This window comes from Martes martes (assembly GCF_963455335.1).
Source record: "Martes martes genome assembly, chromosome: 12".
NCBI classification, from domain to species: Eukaryota; Metazoa; Chordata; class Mammalia; order Carnivora; family Mustelidae; genus Martes; species Martes martes.
Window position 1 is genome coordinate 73,591,277 of NC_137900.1, and position 19,676 is coordinate 73,610,952.

General features: G+C 47.3%; 1 protein-coding gene across 3 annotated transcripts in view; it reads left to right on the forward strand.

Moving 5' to 3' along the window:
• PALM2AKAP2 (PALM2 and AKAP2 fusion) overlaps positions 1–19,676 on the forward strand; it is a gene marked incomplete at its 3' end in the record, with an annotated part of 333,400 nt that overhangs the window by 284,921 nt on the left and 28,803 nt on the right. For all 3 annotated transcript variants that reach the window (XM_080819613.1, XM_080819614.1, XM_080819615.1), the window contains one exon: positions 16,670–19,070. In XM_080819613.1, the coding sequence (XP_080675739.1) occupies positions 16,670–19,070 (2,401 nt within the window). The remainder of the gene's footprint in view (positions 1–16,669; positions 19,071–19,676) is intronic.

Below are 19,676 nucleotides of genomic sequence, written 5' to 3' on the forward strand. Positions count from 1 at the left end.
TCTGACTTTCTAGTCAGCCAGACAGAGTTATGCCAAGCTTTTTCCTAGATCAACCCAAAGTGGGGGGGCAAGGTGGGTGGGACGTGGGGGCAGAGTTGGGAACGACTCTGAATGTACCTGGGCAGGGGAACCTACATCTATTCCCTCGTTAGCCTTAGCATGTTGTGCTGGGTGGTCTGATTCTGTGGCAGAGAGTGGGGGATGTGTGTGACACTCGTGTCTACCCGAGGCATGTAGAGATCTTTTTTGGGGGGTTGTTGCTGTTGTTTGGTGGCAAAAGATACTGGTGAGGTCTGAAAAAGTGGGCCCAATTCACGCTGAGACATAACGTAACCCTTTAAATGATAACCCCCAAAGACCACTAGAGGACATAAAAAGTGCGTGTGAGATAATGCAAAGTTAAAAAAATGTTGGCTACAAAACCGTATGTAATGTCTGGTCTCGACACTATTAAATACATATTTCTACAAAGGAGACTGCAGTGGAATGCCATAAAATATTAACTGTTTTCCTCAGTGTGGAAGGAAGATGAATAATTTTTAGTTTCCATGTGAGCATTTATTACTTCATAGACACACATGCCCATAGATCTGTTATATCTAGCTCAGCCATTTTACTGGATCTTTGGGGTCTTTCAGATTTTGTGCTACCTCAGCACCACCAGGATATTAATTCCCTGCTTGCCCAAGGCCCATCCGTGACTTTTCAAGGAGGCATGGGTAACTGGTTCCTGTCAGCCAGAGCCCGGGTCCTCGGAGGGCCTGACGGGGCCCGGAGGCCTGTGGATGGCTCCTGCCCTCCAGGCTGGGCCGCTAGGGAGGGGCCGGACCTCTTTGAAGGAGGTTAAAGTCCTTCTTTGTGTGAATGGCCTTTTAGGGAGCAGAGGGAGGGGCAGCTGTGACATCATAGTCTTCAGTCAGGAGGCTCGGAAGGAATTTGTCCAACTTGAGCCAGTGCGCAGGAATCTGTCTGGGAAAAGAGGCAGTTCTGACTGGGGACGTTTGAGACACACACTGTGGGCAGGGTAAGCCGAGTCTGCTGACCTCTCTGACTGTCCTTTTCCTTCTGGTCTGAAAGGAGTGGGTTCCTTTCGGAGGCCAGTCTTGGTGGAGGGGGCCTCGGAGTGGGGACGGCAGGGCCGAGCTGGGGAGTCCTTTTCTGCTGGAGGGAGAGGGGGCAGCTGAGCTCTGACTGGTGACTTGCTTCTCTTTGAAACCTCGTCAGACTCCCCGCTTTCAAGTTAGAGGGCAAAGAGGAAGCGCGTGCAAAGATTCACAGGTCCTCTGTGGGCCACGGAGGACGGCGCGTGCGTGTGTCTGCAAGAAAGAGCGTGTGTGTCTGTCCTGGTCCAGAACAGGAGCAAGTGACCCAGTGATTCTGGTAACTGGTTTTCTAGGGACTTTATTTCGTCTCTAACAAGGCCGTGTTGGGGGACCCGCCACATTCATGGAGTGACTTGGGGCGTTATGGGAATGTGTGTGCCTGTCCCAAGTAGGAGCCAGGGGGGCGGGAAGAGAAGCTCCTCAGAATTGTTCAGATGTGGAATGTCATCTGTGGACAAGGGGTTAATCTCGGAAGCGTCTGGCACTGTTTCCTCTTTGCTCCTGGCTCTCTTTCTCAACATAGTGGATTGGTGCTGGGTCCTCAGTGGTGCTCAGCTTTGGGTCTCTGCCATTAGTGGTTGGCCAGGCAAGAACCCAAGATCCTGAACTATTTTAAAACCAAGAGGGACATAGCTGAGTTACAAAGAACTGAAGTGAGCCTTGCCTTTGCTTTCAGCAGAATTAGTTACCCTAGAAAGTTCTGGCTGCACGAGCAGCCAGAGTTCCCTCTGTGGCCTTGATGGTGGTTTATTCTGGAGGTGGGGAACTGCCCTGTAAAAATCGCCTCCCAGTGAAAAGGGCTGCTGGGAAGAAGAGCATCTGAGCCCTTGACAGGGCACAGAGTCTGTTGCATTGAGGAGGAAGTGAAGCCTGACCTTGGAGCAAAAAGGAAGGCTCTCCTCGGTTAGGGCAATCCTGAAGCCTCCGCTGCCATTCTCGGTCACTCCTGTAGGGAATGGATCTCTAAGCAGCTGAAAGAAACAAGCCTTTCACCAGTTGCTGTAGAAAAGGAAACAGCTTCGTTCCTCCCTGCAGCCCCCCTGCCTGCCGCGTCCCACCTCCCATCCCCCCGCCCCCATCTTCAGTTGCTTTCATGGAAAGCCCGAGTTCTAAATGTGTTAATCAAACAACACCTTGACATTTTCCAGATGTGTAGCCTGACATCTGAGCTGGCCAGTAACGTTGCAGCTGGGTTAAGGGGAGTGCTGTTAACAGGGCAGGCTGTGGTCCTGGGGAGACTCCGTTATGTTATAAATGGACCACTTTCCTTCAACAGAAGCTTGAGCCAAGACATAGTTTGTTCCCAACGAAGGGAATTTCCAGAAGTATTTGCATCCCATCGTCAAGCCTGTATCTGTACCAGAAGCCAGAGAGAACAGCAGGATGGTGAGGCCTTGGAAGGTCTCAGAAAGAAAGGCTGGGCCTGTGGGAGCAGAACCATCTTTTCAGAGCGGTCCCCGTCCTACTTGGCTGTAACGCATCATGGCAGGGGGTCCAGGAGCCGTTGTTAGTGTTCACTCCCTTTATCAGGGGGTCATAGCATTAACCCTGAGCCCGTCTGCTCTAGATTTAGCCTGCACCTGCCCAGGAGCGCTTAGGGCCTTTAAGTCTGGCCTATTTCCATCAACCAGGAAGGGGTCGTTCTTGGGGAGTGATGAGGCTTCTGGCTTCCCACAGTCCGCACAGGCCCCTGGTCCTCCAGGCCGGAAGAAGCTCTGCGAGGGGGCGGAAGAGGAAAGGCTGCCTGGGACTGGAATGTGGCCCAGGGTGATAGCCTCTCCCCTCCGCTTCCTGGCCCAGAAGCCTGAGGCCAAACCACGGAAGGAAGCAAGGCGTTCTCAGACATTTCCATTCTCTGTTCCCTCACAGCGGTGGGTGGAAGGGGCCTCCTCAGTGTCGCTGCACGTTCTCCGGCCTGCCCCGAGCCTGCCGTCTTCAGCAGGGAGGGCCCGAGGAGCTGCAGGCCAGCTGCTGAGGAACTCAGGTGCTCTCCGCTTTCTCCATAAACTCTTTCTAGCCACCCCAGTTTGCGCTGTGGAACAGAGCTGGGACTTTCTTTCCAGTTAGCACGTCCTCCACCTTGTGCTTTTTGCTGTCTTTATGGGAGGTGGAACTCACTCCCTCCAAGGTCATATGTTCCTTGCTACTGAGTAGGGACCACCTCAGAGCTCAGGGACTACAACCGCCCCTCCCCCCACCCCCGCCGTGGCCCTGGCCCAGGCCTTGCCACCCTGCAGGTAGGTACTCAAGGCATGCTTATCCTTGCCCAGTGACCTCCCTCTGCTCCAGATCTCCAGCCCGTAGCTCCATTCTGGTCCCTCCAAGTCGGATCAAGTTCAGGAGACTCATGGGGGCATCTTGCAGGTGTCTGGGCAGGATCCATTAACCAGGATGCATCCCCTCCTTCCATTTACCTTTGTGACAGAAACTACAGCCAGGAAATGGGGTCCCATAAGCATTCTAGATGGTTCCACCACACGGATCACAGAACCAGTTCTCTGCCTCGAACAGCAGTCATGTCCTGTGTAATCAGAACTCGACTTAGGCAAGAGAGAGAGGGTAAGAAGGGAAAAAACGGAGATGTTCTCTGGTTGCACAGCTATGCGGAAGTTTTATTTTATCGCCACGCCTCTGTTCCTAGGCCAAGAATGAGTTTGTATTTTTGGTGAAACTTAAAAATAACTGGATTAAAGGATCAGGTCACCTATTATCTGGGGAAGAGTGTTTCTAATTTGACTATCATGGCCTTAGTAGGAAGTAAGCTGGGTTATTCAGAGGAGAAAGCTGGTGGGGCAGCGGGTTCCTGATGTGTGAGTGATTTGGGTCACACGGTGCCTTTAGGCTGGGAGCCCTGAGGTCATAACTGGTAACAGGCGGTTTCAAGGGGTAACAGCCTGAGGGTGGTGGGGAGGTCGGTGGGGAAGCTGTGAACCAACCAGCATTGAAAGCACAGTGGAAGCTACAGCTTCTTGCTTGCCCCTGTAGCAGAGGATACCTTCCTGCTCTTCCCCTGGGCCGAGCCAGATCCGCTAAGGAAAACGTACCTCCTGCAAGTTCTTTCTGCTCATGACGTGCCCAGCTGCAGGCCCAGGCGCCCTGGGAAGAAAGAGCACACTGCTGTCCGTCACCCAGCACGCCAGGTGTCAGGACCCTGCTGTGTTTTGTGTGCAGATTAAAAACGGTCTTCTAGAATCTCACCTGGGCTGTTGACGAGTCACAGCTCTAATGCATGGTGACCGTGGCAATGCCTGGGACGTGGGATCTGAATCTTTTGCCCCTGGGTTGTTGCTGGAGGAAGCAGAGGACGCTCCTTCAGAGGCCAGCCAGCCGGAAAGGCAAAATCCCCAGACTGAGCAGGAAGTCAGCACCCTCATTTCTAACTGGAGGGCCCTACGGGGAGAGCAGAAGGTAGGAAGAGGAAACTTAGTCTCCTGGAAGTCTGTCTCTGTTCGGTTCTGGATAAAGAGGTCTCTGACTTCTGGAGCCAAATCGTGAGTCGCTCATCACTTGTAGAGGTACAAGTGTGCAAAATGTCGACCAGAAAGCCAAGGAAATACTCTTTAGTAAAAACTATCCACCCTTCTGAATATAATATCCCTAGTCAGTTTGGAAGCCTGCTGTCACGGAGGACACTTTCTGAGGTATCCGGAAGGAATGTGAAGAGCCGGCCTTCAAATCCTGGCTGTGCCACTTTCTCGTCAAGTGACCTCGGGAAAAATCTTTCAGTTTCTCTAAACCTCTTATTCTGAAGTTCTAAAATGAAAGTAGAAAACTCTGCCTTTCTTGCACGCCAAAGGGCCCTGTTACCAGGATCAGCTGAGAGCGTGTGTACACATGCCCTGTGAACACAGCGTGTCCACGTCGGAAGGGGGTGTAGTTCTTGACTGTCGGTTCAACCGCGTCCTCAGACTTGGACTTTCAGAGACAGGAGACAACTATTTTGTGATTATTTTATGCAGTTACTCTTATTACGGCAGCAGCAAGTGCATCTTCTAATTGTGCTCAGCTTCAGCTAAAATGGACATTTGAGGACCTGAGGTAGGAAAAGATTAGGAGGTTAGAGGTGCCCTAGGTCCGACTTTTAGCCTTGCCTGGGCCTTTCTCCTTGAAATGCCTCATGTTGATTTCTTCTTAAAATCAAAGCTTCATCCTCCCCCAAGCTCTCCCCCACCCCCGGCACCGGCCGGTCCTCCTCCAAGAAAGTCAGCCAGCTCCCAGAGAGAATTTAGTATTGGTCATTTACACTTTAGTCTAAGATTGCTTAATAATAAGGAACATTTACATTAAACACTGCAGTTTACGTAGTACTTTTAAAAAAGATTTATTTATTTATTTTATTTTGAGAGAGAGAGAGAGGAGAGTACCCACACATGAGGTTGGGGGACAGAGGGAGAGGGAGAGAGAGAATCTCAAGCAGACTCCTTGCTGGACACAGGCTTGATCTCATAGCCCTGAGACCATGAGCTGAGCCAATCAGATGGGAAGCTTAACCGACTGAGCCACCCAGTTCCCCCTTACATAGTGCTTTTAAACAACATTATCTAATCAAATTCCCAAAACAGATTTGAGAGATCTTGTTATGAGTCCTGCTTACAAAGGAGTTCTATTCTTCCAAGAAGAGTCCCATGATTGTCTTACGTAGGGTCTGGCAGAACTTTCACAGGAGACACGGGGCCCCCACATTGTAAATTAACCCATATAACTTGCTTTGCGTAACTATTAAACACATTTTTATAAATAGTGGCAGCTTGAGACGCTGCCTGGCTACAAGGTTATAATAAAAGCCGGTCTTGGACCAAGTCCTGGCACTCATACAGACATTTATTAAGTAAACATTTGTGGGGCGCCTGGGTGGCTCAGTGGGTTAAAACCTCTGCCTTCGGCTCAGGTCATGATCCCAGCGTGCTGGGATCGAGCCCCGCATCAGGCTCTCTTCTTGGCAGAGAGCCTGCTTCCCCCTCTCTCCCTGCCTGCCTCCCTGCCTACTTGTGATCTCTGTGTGTCAAAAAAATTAAAAAAAAAAAAAATTAAAGACAAAATAAACATTTGTAAAAGTAGGCATAAAACCTACTGTCTTCAACCTCAAAGAAACCTCCGCTCTGGAAGATTCTAGACGCTCCCAACTCCACTTGGCATGGAGATACAGCAGTTTCACAAAGGCAGGATTCCCTCACTGTGTAATAGTTCAACAACCAGAGTCCTCTGAGCTGAAGGCGGGGGTGGGTGGGGGAGGGCTGTTCGTTTTCTGGCTCCAAGCACCTTCCCAAAGGTATAAAGCCCCCATGCTCACTCTGTCCCTAAATCCTATTCAGGAAAGGCCAGAGAACATCTTGAATCCGCAAATCTGAACACCACCAATCTCACCAATTTCTAACGTTTATTATGCTAATTGACAATCCGGTAATTTCACTGATGAAAACCCATTTCTCACCTTAACTGTGCCAATTAGCAAAGCCTCAGGGGGCCCTGGGAGTTAAAGAGAGCTGAACTACCCAGGAAGGGAGCCACCTGCGGAACCTGGAATTTCTGATTAGATCCTGGTTGACCACTCTTAGAGGGTTATATTCCCAGTTAGGACTGCAGTCTGCCCTGGAATAGGATTTAAACTGATTCAGACTGTATTATATTGTCTCTGGGCACATATTTTAAAGTAAATAGTAGACATCCTGACTGGCTGTTAGCTATTCCAGGAAGCCAAGAGGCTGGCAGGTAACATGTGTCGTGCTGTTAGGGCTCCACCTGGAGGGTTAGCAGGGAGAATCCAAGATTTCCCTTGGGTCTCTTAGCACCCTTTCAAAATCCAGTTTGGTGCCTCTTTATTTTATTTTTTTAAGTAAGCTCTGTGCCCAATGTGGGGCAGAACTCCTGACCCCCAGGACCCAAGATCAATAGTCGTATGCCCTACTACTGAGCCAGCCAGGTGCTCCTGATGGGTGTGTGTGTGTGTGTGTGTGTGTGTGTGTGTGTGTGTATTTTTTTAAGATTTTATTTATTTATTTGATAGAGGGAGAGCAGACAAGCAGAGGGAGAGAGCGAGCATCAGGTAGAGGGAGAGGGAGAAGCACACTCTCTGCTGAACAGGGAGCCCGAGGTGGGGTTCAATCCCAGGACCCTGGGATCACAACCCGAGCCAAAGGCAGACGCTTAACCAACTGAGCCACCCAGGTGCGCATATATATATATATATATATATATATATAGTGTGTGTGTGTGTGTGTGTGTGTATGTTTTGTTTTTTGCATTGGGGCACAGTTTATTTTGAGAACTTTCCAGTTCATTTAATGAATGCATTTTATCTGAATCTGGAATCAGGTTCATCTTATCTGAGGCATGGAGAAAATTCTAGTCTTTCTAATCTTCAGAGGGAGCAATGAGCACTTGTTGGTTTAAGCAAAACATCATTTAATGACACCAAGCCCAGATTCCTGCCAAATTCATGTTGTGGACTTTCCAGCCCACTTCCATTTACCTGAACTACCTACTGGTGGCTTTGCTTGCATCAAGCCATCTTGCAGGAAGGTAGATGCGTCCCGTTGAGAACAGAACTCAGGAATTTGCTCTTTGTTACGACTGTTGCCCGACTTTACAAAAACTCAGGACCTCTGATGCATGGTGGTGAACCAGAAATGCAGGGCTGTCTCTTTCATTACTTCTACCCTGATTTGGGTGTAGAGCTGTTACTACCTGGCGTAGATGGAACGGAGTATCCAGAAAAAATTTACTGAATTTGTGGAAAGAAGTGGGAGGAGCCCCCTTGTAACTAACAGGAAGCAGAGAGAGCCGTTTCCTGCTTACACCCTCCAGTGTCTCCATGTTTTAAACAAATGTATTGGAACAGAATCGTCTCAGATTACACTGGGACTCCAAACTCTGGCTTTTAGCCAGTAATTAGCATTTTTTTTTTTTAAATTTTTTATTTTAATAAACATATAATGTATTTTTATCCCCAGGGGTACAGGTCTGTGAATCATCTGGTTTACACATTTCACAGCACTCATCATAGCCCATACCCTCCCCAATGTCCATTTCCCCACCACCCTCTCCCGTCCCCCTTCCCCCCCGCAACCCTCAGTCTGTTTCTTGAGATTGAGTCTTTTATGGTTTGTCTCCCTCCCAATCCCATCTTTTCATTTTTTCTTTTCCTACCTCCCCCCAAGCCCCCCCACCTTGCATCTCCCCTTCCTCATATCAAAGAGATCATATGATAGTTATATTTCTCCGATTGACTTATTTCGCTAAGCATGATACCCTCTAGTTCCATCCACGTCGTCGCAAATGGCAAGATTTCATGTCTTTTGATGGCTGCATAGTATTCCATTGTGTATATATACCACATCTTCTTTATCCATTCATCTGTTGATGGACATCTAGGCGCTTTCCACAGTTTGGCTATTGTGGACATTGCTGCTATAAACATTCGGGTGCACGTGCCCCTTCGGAGCACCACGTTTGTATCTTTAGTATATATACCCAGTAGTGCAATTGCTGGGTCGTAGGGTAGCTCTATTTTCAGTTTTTTGAGGAACCTCCACACTGTTTTCCAGAGTGGTTGCACCAGCTTGCATTCCCACCAACAGTGTAGGAGGGTTCCCCTCTCTCCGCATCCTCGCCAGCATCTGTCATTTCTTGACTTGTTAATTTTAGCCATTCTGACTGGTGTGAGGTGGTATCTCATTGTGGTTTTGATTTGTATTTCCCTGATGCCAAGTGATGTGGAGCATTTTTTCATGTGTCTGTTGGCCATCTGGATGTCTTCCTTGCAGAAATGTCTGTTCATGTCCTCTGCCCATTTCTTGACTGGATTATTTGTTCTTTGGGTATTGAGTTTGATAAGCTCTTTATAGATTTTGGATACGAGCCCTTTATCTGATATGTCGTTTGCAAATATCTTCTCCCATTCTGTCGGTTGTCTTTTGGTTTTGTTTACTGTTTCCTTTGCTGTGCAAAAGCTTTTAATCTTGATGAAATCCCAATAGTTCATTTTTGCCCTTGCTTCTGTTGCCTTTGGCGATGTTCCTAGGAAGAAGTTGCTGCGGTTGAGGTCAAAGAGGTTGCTGCCTGCATTGTCCTCAAGGATTTTGATAGATTCCTTTCGCACATTGAGGTCCTTCATCCACTTTGAGTCTATTTTCGTGTGTGGTGTAAGGAAATAGTCCAATTTCATTTTTCTGCATGTGGCTGTCCAATTTTCCCAGCACCATTTGTTGAAGAGGCTGTCTTTTTTCCATTGGATATTCTTTCCTGCTTTGTCGAAGATTAGTTGACCATAGAGTTGAGGGTCTATTTCTGGGCTCTCTATTCTGTTCCATTGATCTATATGTCTGTTTTTGTGCCAGTACCATACTGTCTTGATGATGACAGCTTTGTAATAGAGCTTGAAGTCTGGAATTGTGATGCCACCGACTTTGGCTTTCTTTTTCAATATTCCTTTGGCTATTCGAGGTCTTTTCTGGTTCCATATAAATTTTAGGATTATTTGTTCTATTTCTTTAAAAAAAATGGATGGGATTTTGATAGGGATTGCATTAAATGTGTAGATTGCTTTAGGTAGAATAGACATTTTCACAATATTTGTTCTTCCAATCCATGAGCATGGAATATTTTTCCATTTCTTTGTGTCTTCCTCAATTTCTTTCATGAGTACTTTATAGTTTTCTGAGTATAGATTCTTTGCCTCTTTGGTTAGATTTATTCCTAGGTATCTTATGGTTTTGGGTACGATTGTAAATGGGACTGACTCCTCAATTTCTCTTTCTTCTGTCTTGTTGTTAGTGTAAAGAAATGCGACTGATTTCTGTGCATTGACTTTATATCCTGACACTTTACTGAATTCCTGTATAAGTTCTAGCAGTTTTGGAGTGGAACCTTTTGGGTTTTCCACATATAGTATCATATCATCTGCAAAGAGTGATAGTTTGACTTCTTCTTTGCCGATTTGGATGCCTTTAATTTCTTTTTGTTGTCTGATTGCTGAGGCTAGGACTTCTAGTACTATATTGAACAGCAGTGGTGATAACGGACATCCCTGCCGTGTTCCTGACCTTAGCGGAAAAGCTTTCAGTTTTTCTCCATTGAGAATGATATTTGCGGTGGGTTTTTCATAGATGGCTTTGATAATATTGAGGTATGTGCCTTCTATCCCTACACTTTGAAGAGTTTTAATCAGGAAGGGATGCTGCACTTTGTCAAACGCTTTTTCAGCATCTATTGAGAGTATCATATGGTTCTTACTCTTTCTTTTATTAATGTATTGTATCACATTGATGGATTTGCGGATGTTGAACCAACCTTGCAGCCCTGGAATAAATCCCACTTGGTCGTGGTGAATAATCCTTTTAATGTACTGTTGGATCCTATTGGCCAGTATTTTGGTGAGAATTTTCGCATCTGTGTTCATCAAGGATATTGGTCTGTAATTCTCTTTTTTGGTGGGATCCTTGTCTGGTTTTGGGATCAAGGTGATGCTGGCCTCATAGAATGAGTTTGGAAGTTTTCCTTCCATTTCTATTTTTTGGAACAGTTTCAGGAGAATAGGAATTAATTCTTCTTTAAATGTTTGGTAGAATTCCCCTGGGAAGCCGTCTGGTCCTGGACTTTTGTTTGTTTGGAGATTTTTGATGACTGTTTCAATCTCCTTACTGGTTATGGGTCTGTAAAGGTTATCTATTTCTTCCTGGTTCAGTTGTGGTAGTTTATACATCTCTAGAAATGTATCCATTTCTTCCAGGTTGTCAAATTTGTTGCCATAGAGTTGCTCGTAGTATGTTCTTATAATTGTTTGTATTTCTTTGGTGTTGGTTGTGATCTCTCCTCTTTCATTCATGATTTTATTTATTTGCGTCCTTTCTCTTTTCTTTTTGATAAGTCTGGCCAGGGGCTTATCAATCTTATTAATTCTTTCAAAGAACCAGCTCCTAGTTTTGTTGATTTGTTCTATTGTTTTTTTAGTTTCTATTTCATTGATTTCTGCTCTGATCTTTATGATTTCTCTTCTCCTGCTGGGTTTAGGCTTTCTTTGTTGTTCTCTCTCCAGCTCCTTTAGGTGTAGGGTTAGGTTGTGTATTTGAGACCTTTCTTGTTTCTTGAGAAAGGCTTGCACTGCTATATATTTTCCTCTCAGGACTGCCTTTGTTGTATCCCACAGATTTTGAACTGTTGTGTTTTCATTATCATTTGTTTCCATGAATTTTTTCAATTCTTCTTTAATTTCCTGGTTGACCCATTCATTTTTTAGAAGGATGCTGTTTAGTCTCCATGTATTTGCGTTCTTTCCAAATTTCCTCTTGTGATTGAGTTCGAGCTTCAGAGCATTGTGGTCTGAAAATATGCAGGGAATGATCTCGATCTTTTGGTACCGATTGAGACCTGATTTATGACCCAGGATGTGGTCTATTCTGGAGAATGTTCCATGTGCACTAGAGAAGAATGTATATTCTGTTGCTTTGGGATGGAATGTTCTGAATATATCTGTGATGTCCATCTGGTCCAGTGTGTCATTTAAGGCCTTTATTTCCTTGTTGATCTTTTGCTTAGATGATCTGTCCATTTCAGTGATGGGAGTGTTAAAGTCCCCTGCTATTATTGTATTACTGTCGATGTATTTCTTTGATTTTGTTATTAATTGGTTTATATAGTTGGCTGCTCCCATGTTAGGGGCATAGATATTTAAGATTGTTAGATCTTCTTGTTGGACAGACCCTTTGAGTATGATATAGTGTCCTTCCTCATCTCTTATTATAGTCTTTGGCTTAAAATCTAATTGATCTGATATAAGGATTGCCACCCCAGCTTTCTTCTGATGTCCATTAGCATGGTAGATTGTTTTCCACCCCCTCACTTTAAATCTGGAGGTGTCTTCGGATCTAAAATGAGTTTCTTGTAGGCAGCATATTGATGGGTTTTGTTTTTTTATCCATTCTGATACCCTGTGTCTTTTGATTGGGGCATTTAGCCCATTAACATTCAGTGTAACTATTGAGAGATATGAATTTAGTGCCATTGTATTGCCTGTAAGGTGATTGTTACTGTATATTGTTTCTGCTTCTTTCTGATCTACTACTTTTAGGGTCTCTCTTTGCTTAGAGGACCCCTTTCAATATTTCCTGTAGAGCTGGTTTGGTGTTTGCAAATTCTTTCAGCTTTTGTTTGTCCTGGAAGCTCTTTATCTCTCCTTCTATTTTCAATGATAGCCTAGCCGGATATAGTATTCTTGGCTGCATGTTTTTCTCGTTTAGTGCTCTGAATATGTCATGCCAGTTCTTTCTGGCCTGCCAGGTCTCTGTGGATAGGTCCGCTGCCAATCTAATGTTTTTACCCTTGTATGTTACAGACTTCTTTTCCCGGGCTGCTTTCAGGATTTTCTCTTTGTCGCTAAGACTTGTAAATTTTACTATCAGGTGACGAGGTGTGGACCTATTTTTATTGATTTTGAGGGGCGTTCTTAGCATCTCCTGGATTTTGATGTTTGTTCCCTTTGCCATATTAGGGAAATTCTCTCCAATAATTGTCTCCAATATACCTTCTGCTCCCCTCTCTCTTTCTTCTTCTTCTGGAATCCCAATTATTCTAATGTTGTGTCGTCTTATGGTGTCACTTATCTCTCGAATCCTCTCCTCGTGTTCCAGTAGTTGTTTGTCTCTCTTTTGCTCAGCTTCTTTATTCTCTGTCATTTGGTCTTCTATGTCACTAATTCTTTCTTCTGCCTCATTTATCCTGGCAGTGAGAGCTTCCATTTTTGATTGCACCTCATGAATAGCTTTTTTGATTTCAACTTGGTTAGATTTTAGTTCTTTTATTTCTCCAGAAAGGGCTTTTATCTCTCCGGAGAGGGTTTCTCTAATATCTTCTATGCCTTTTTCGAGCCCGGCTAGAACCTTGAGAATTGTCATTCTGAACTCTAGATCTGTCATGCTACCTATGTCTGTATTGATTAGGTCTCCAGCCTTCGGTACGGCCTCTTGTTCTTTTTTTTGAGGTGAGTTTTTCCGCCTTGTCATTTTGTCCAGGTAGGATTTGCTTTCTCCTGCTGTGGAATTCCGCTGTTCTTGGTGACTGAAGTTGGTTTTGGATCGGTTTCTTGTTGATCTTCTGGGGGAGGGGCCTGTTGTAGTGATTTTCAAGTGTCCTTGCCGCAGGCGGAATTGCACCGCCCTTGCCAGGGGCCGGGCTAAGGAATCCGCTCGGGTTTGCTTTCGGGAGCTTTTGTTCCCTGAGCGCTTTCCGTAGAGTTCCGGAGGACGGGAATGAAGATGGCGGCCTCCCAATCTCTCGGCCCGGAGGAGCCGAGAGCTTGGGGTTCCGCTCCTCAGTGCGCTCTCAGAGCAAAGCGCCCAACAGTCCCGCCTCCCTGGCTTGCGGTCGCGCCTCGAGGAAAGCAGTCAATTGTTGGAGCTGGAGAAAAGCGCCCGGTCGCTTTTGTCTCTGTGGCCTCCGGCCGCGCTCCGAACCCACCCAGCCTGCGACCGGCACAAGGTAACCCTGGGCTTAGAGCTCACTCCTCGGCTTTGTCGCTATAGCCGGCTTCCCCGCTCCAATACCTGCGAGCTCTGTGGCACTCAGACACCCCCAGTCCTTCTGTGACCCTGCGGGTCCTGGGGTTATGCTGACCCCGCCTGGGTTTCCCCCCAGTTTAGCCTCTGGAGCGATGTCTCCCAGTGGAGCCGACTTTTAAAAGTCCCGATTTTGTGCTCCGTCGCTCCGCCGCTTGCCGGGTGCCGGCCCCTCCCCCCGGGGTCTATCTTCCCGTCGCTTTGGATTCACTTCTCCGCAGGTCCTACCTTTCAGAAAGTGATCGATTTTCTGTTTCTGGGATTGTTGCTCTTCTTCTCTTTGATTTCCCGTTGGATTTGTAGGTGTTCACAATGGTTAGATAAGCTATCTAGCTGATCTCCTGCTACCCGATGTCGTCTCAGCCTGCTACTTCTCCGCCATCTTGACTCCTCCCCCCCAGTAATTAGCATTTTTAAAGACCTCGGTTTGCTACATCATAGAAGGCATTCAAGGAAGGAGACTCCTCGTATCTGACTCAAAGCTAATGGTAGTGTTTTGGGACACCGCGAAAAGGTATTGTCAGATGCTATTCTCAGAGTTAAAATTTTGAATTGAAACACTTGCTACTTCAGAAAATAGGCCTTGGAAAGACTTGGTATAATTTTCAAGTTCTAAAAGAGAAAAAAAAGCTGACAGGGCATCGGCTTGGCATGGTCCAACACTTGACCTGAAGCACCCAGGAGAAAGACACGAGGTGCTCTTGGGCCGTGCTGTGGAACTGGGCTCAGGACCTCGTGTCTCTGTGATTAGCAACAGGAGATCACCCTTCCCTCCTCCTGACCAGAGTAAATAAACTCCAAAATAGACTTACGCCTTCCTAGGAAGTCCAATTTTTGTTAAGAAAGAAGTGTTGTCTCCTGGAGCTTATGGTTGCTGCTGATCTCATTATGACCTTGCAAAATAAGCCTCCTGCTTATTTAATGAATGTTTAATCAATAGATGAATGACTAAATGAAGTGTAGAATGAATTATTTGCCTTTTAGCTTCCTTTACTGTTACACTGCCCTCTCTTCCTCTTATGTCAACTAAAGTATTTTATGTTTTAGGAGGGCAGTGGTTTTCAACCATAATACAGTTCCAATAGCTTCCTACCATTTCCCCACCTCCCCCCCACCCCAAACCAAAAAGGATATAAGAAAAGCTCTACTTCGTCCCATAAAGAATGTTAGCAGTAAGTCACTGACCGAATGACGCCGGGGCGGGAGGGTCACAGATCATCAGATTCTCACTGTAGCAGTGCCTTGTATCTCTTTTTGTTGGTCTGTTTATTCCAGTAATAGCTTTCCATGGAGTGGGCTGATTTGAAATTGAATGGCAGCCAATAAGTTTCAGGCATTCATATTTTCTGTAATTCTTAATGACTTAGAAGTCACTGGCAATTGCCTTACCAAAAGAGAGTCTAGTTAATGTTTTTAAAAGGCAGTAAAAACATCTTTGACATGCTTCTTGAGTTCATTCTAAAGATAAAAGAACCACTAGTTAATGATGGTTAAAAAATAAATAAATAAATAAAATAAAGGTATTAGCGTTATAAATATTAATGTTATTAAATACCAGACTTGGACAAAGACCAGAGCTAGACTGAAAGGTCATCCAAGACCAGAAGGTGTTGACAAAGGAATAGTTGTTGTTGCCTATGACTGAAGAAGGACACATATTACCTGATTTGATTAAATCTGGAGGAGAATGTAAAAAAATGCAGAATGAGGGAAACCCCCAGTTCATGGAGAACCTTCCAGTTCATGGAGAACCATGAGACTTTTTCAGCATTCTGACAGCAGTGTAGAGCACATAGGGTGAGTCCCCATGTTGTTCTAGGTCTCATGAAGAAATCCATAATTATGCAGTTTCCTTAGAAGGACTCTGAAATGAATCCCCTGGGAGTCCTCCAAAATTGATGTTTTAGCATTATGTTCTAAGATTTTAAAATCGTTTACAGCGGACACAAATGAAAACGATGCCACCTTGCAGTCTTGCATGGAAGTATGCCAATAATGCGAGGCACACTATGGACTTGAGAGAGGAAGACAAACTTGACTAAGGTGTCCATGAAATCCTTGAGGAACACTCCCTAATTAACGTCACAATTTACCACTGAATTATCTAAGATATACCAGAGTCCTTGGGTGTGAAAAAAACATCATCCTAGAATTTGAAAATTAATTTTACTAATGCCAAATAACAAAATTGCATGGGATTGGCAATTAGTGACCAAGTGGGATTTATTTCAAAACATTAAGAAGATGTGGTTTTTCTTATTGAACAATAAGAATGGAGCTATCACAGACAGAGCGTTTTAGGAACCAGGGAGGAGCCTTGGGCCACTAACTTTTCAAAGCAAAACTACTCAGTCCTTAACTAAGGCACTGTTTTGATAGTCCCAGAGGACAGAACTGTGCAAGCAGTGGCTTTGGTTATGGCATTTATAGCGCACATGCTGAATTAAGACCCATAGCAATGAGGCGCTGCAGTTGTTAAGAGGCTTTGGAAGGGATCTACCCTTTTCCAGTATTTTATTTTGGAAAAATTCTCCAAGAAGCTTCTTGTCTCCAGAATAATTGCATTACACCTGGCAGAGACTCATGTTTTCAAGAAGAATTGCTCATGCAAGGGGACCATCTTATTATAGTTGGGGACACACAAATAGTCCTATTACACTTCTGCCCCATTGCTATGGCTATGGTATATAATCTCTTCTACTTCAGAAGATATCTGAACAGTGTCTTCAAATGATCTGAATCTTCATTTACACTGAAATTTAAAAATGGGGTTAACATTTATGGAAAGTTCTCCGGAGACCCAGTGAGCAAAACAGAATCTGTAACATGGAGAGGTTTAGGTACCAATCACCACAACAAAGTAAGTATGTGAAGAATGACTAGAAGGAAAATCTCTGTTCTGGAGACCTTGTCATGTTTCAGTTTTCCTTCCAGTCAGTTACCAACTAATTTCTCAAGGCTTCGCCTCCCTAAGAGATTTAGTATCTAACTCTGCCTTTCCTTCCCTCTTTATTCCAGAAGCCTCCCCAACTCTCTGAGGATGATATCCGGCTAAAAAACCAGAGAGACAACTGCAGCAGGGCCAACCCCTTGGAGCCTGCAACCAGCTCCCTTCCCCCAGATCACAAAAACATGGAAATTGAGGTCTCTGTAGCAGAATGTAAAAGCGCTCCCGGGATCACGTCTACCCCACATCCCATGGACCACTCCTCTCCTTTCTACTCACCCCCCCACAACGGCCTCCTCAGTGATCACCATGAAGCTCTGGATAATGATGTGGCCAGAGAGATCCGCTATCTAGACGAGGTGCTGGAAGCCAGCTGCTGTGATTCTGCTGTGGACGGAACTTACAACGGTACATCGTCCCCGGAGCCCGGAGCGGCCGTCGCGGTGGGCGGCGGAAGCCCACCTGCCCACGCGGCCATCCAGCCGGAACCCACCGAGAGGGCAGCTGGCAGACAGGCCCCTCCCCACACTGAGCTCAGCACCAGCTACCCTGACGCCATGGCAGAGGGTGGAAAAGCCAACGGCCACTCGCCTGCCCAGCCCCGAGACCTGCGCGGGGACAGCCTCCAGGCCCCCGCAAGCCCCGGCTCCTCCAGCAGCTCGCGGTGCTCGGGCCGTGATGGGGAGCTCACGCTCACCACGCTGAAGAAGGAGGCCAGGTTTGAGCTGCGCGCCTTCCACGAGGACAAGAAGCCCTCCAGGCTCTTTGAGGACGACGAGAACGAGAAGGAGCAGTACTGTGTCAGGAAAGTGAGGCCTTCAGAAGAGATGCTGGAGCTGGAAAAGGAAAGGAGAGAGCTCATCCGGAGCCAGGCGGTGAAGAAGAATCCCGGCATCGCGGCCAAATGGTGGAATCCTCCCCAGGAGAAGACCATCGAGGAGCAGCTGGACGAGGAGCATCTGGAGTCGCACAAGAAGTACAAGGAGCGCAAGGAGAGAAGGGCGCAGCAGGAGCAGCTGCTCACGCAGCAGCAGCTCCCCCCGCCGCAGCCCTGCGCGGCCCCCGCCCCCGCCCGCGAGCACGCTGGTACCCCCGACCACGCCAAGGAGGACATCGTCACCGAGCAGATAGACTTCTCTGCTGCTCGCAAGCAGTTCCAGCTCATGGAGAGCTCCAGGCAAACAGTGGCCAAGGGCCAGAGTACCCCCAGGCTCTTCTCTATCAAGCCCTTTTACAGGCCTCTGGGGTCAACCAACTCAGACAAGCCCCTGACCATCTCGAGACCAGCCTCCATCGGGGGACCGCTGGAAGACGGTGGTGCACCAGCAGCCAAGGGGCAGAAAGCCAGCTGTGCCCTGGACAGCCAGTCTTTGGGGGGAAGCCAGGGCAGCACAGCTCCTCAGGGGAAGGAAGGGCCCTACAGTGAGCCTTCCAAACGCGGGCCCTTATCCAAACTGTGGGCGGAGGATGGGGAGTTTACCAGTGCCCGGGCAGTCCTCACTGTGGTCAAGGATGAGGACCCCGGGATCTTGGATCAGTTTTCCAGATCAGTCAATGTTTCTCTCACCCAAGAGGAGCTTGACTCTGGTTTGGATGAATTGTCGGTGAGGTCTCAGGATACCACTGTCCTGGAGACCCTGTCCAATGATTTTAGCATGGACAACATCAGTGACAGCGGGGCGTCCAATGAGACCACCAACGCCCTCCAGGAGAACTCACTGGCCGATTTTTCTCTGCCCCAGACTCCACAAACTGACAACCCTTCAGAGGGCCGGGGAGAAGGCGTCTCTAAGTCATTTAGTGATCACGGTTTCTATTCCCCTTCGTCTACACTGGGAGACTCCCCATCAGTGGATGATCCCTTGGAATATCAGGCTGGTCTCCTGGTGCAGAATGCCATTCAACAAGCCATAGCCGAGCAAGTGGATAGAGCTGTGTCCGAAACCAGCAAGGGTGGGACAGAGCAGCAGGGACCTGGGGCAACTCTAGAAGAAGCCGGAACTGGGGCTCCCGGCTCAGAGAAGCCTCAGAGCATGTTCGAGCCACCCCAGGTGTCCTCTCCCGTTCAAGAGAAGAGGGAAGTGTTACCAAAGATTCTGCCTGCCGAAGACAGGGCGCTCAGGGAAAGGGGGCCCTCCCAGTCGCCGCCGGCAGCGCAGCCCAGTGGCCCAGTGAACATGGAGGAGACCAGACCGGAGGGGAGCTACTTCAGCAAGTACTCGGAGGCAGCTGAGCTGAGAAGCACAGCCTCGCTCCTGGCTACTCAGGAGTCCGACGTGATGGTTGGGCCCTTCAAGCTGAGATCCAGGAAGCAGCGGACTTTGTCCATGATCGAGGAAGAGATCAGAGCAGCCCAGGAAAGGGAAGAGGAGCTGAAGAGGCAGAGGCAAGTCTTGCAGAGCACCCAGAGCCCCCGGGCAAAGAACGCCCCGTCGCTGCCCTCCCGGACATCGTGCTACAAAACCGCGCCAGGTAAGCAAAACGCGCACCAGACACAGATGCTGTGCACAAAGGTTGATTCCAGCTTATGTGCTTCTTTGTGGAGCCTCCTCTGTGTGTGGCTAGAATTCGTGTTTGGGGCGGGGGTAGGGGGTGGGAGGGTGCGACGCGAGGGTTTTAGCATCCAGGGACAGGCAACTGAAGTCAGAATGTCCCCAAGAAGAACCCTGGACCTGGATGGTGTGCCATTTCCCTGAGGGTGCAATTGCTTCTTTCTCGTTGTTCTGCTCTGAGTTTGCTTTAGTAGAGAATTGTTCTCTTTTATTGGAAAGGGCTGCCTCTGGTTGAGGGAGGGGCCGTGTGTGGCACAGACCCTGGCGGAGCGAGCCTGTGTGGGGGCAGGCTTGGAGTCAGTAGCCTGACCCTTAGTGTCTGTGGTTAAATCAAACCCATGTGATTTGGGGGATGTGCTCTGCTAACCGCTTCCAAACCAGGTCCCTTCCTAGCAATGATAGTCATGACCCTGTGTTACAGACCGACCCATAGCAGATGTTTTTGTCTTTCTTCTGTATGATTGGATTTGTCTTCCTTTTAGTCGTCACAATGCAGTTGCTTTGGAACCAGGGGTGGTCTCATTCA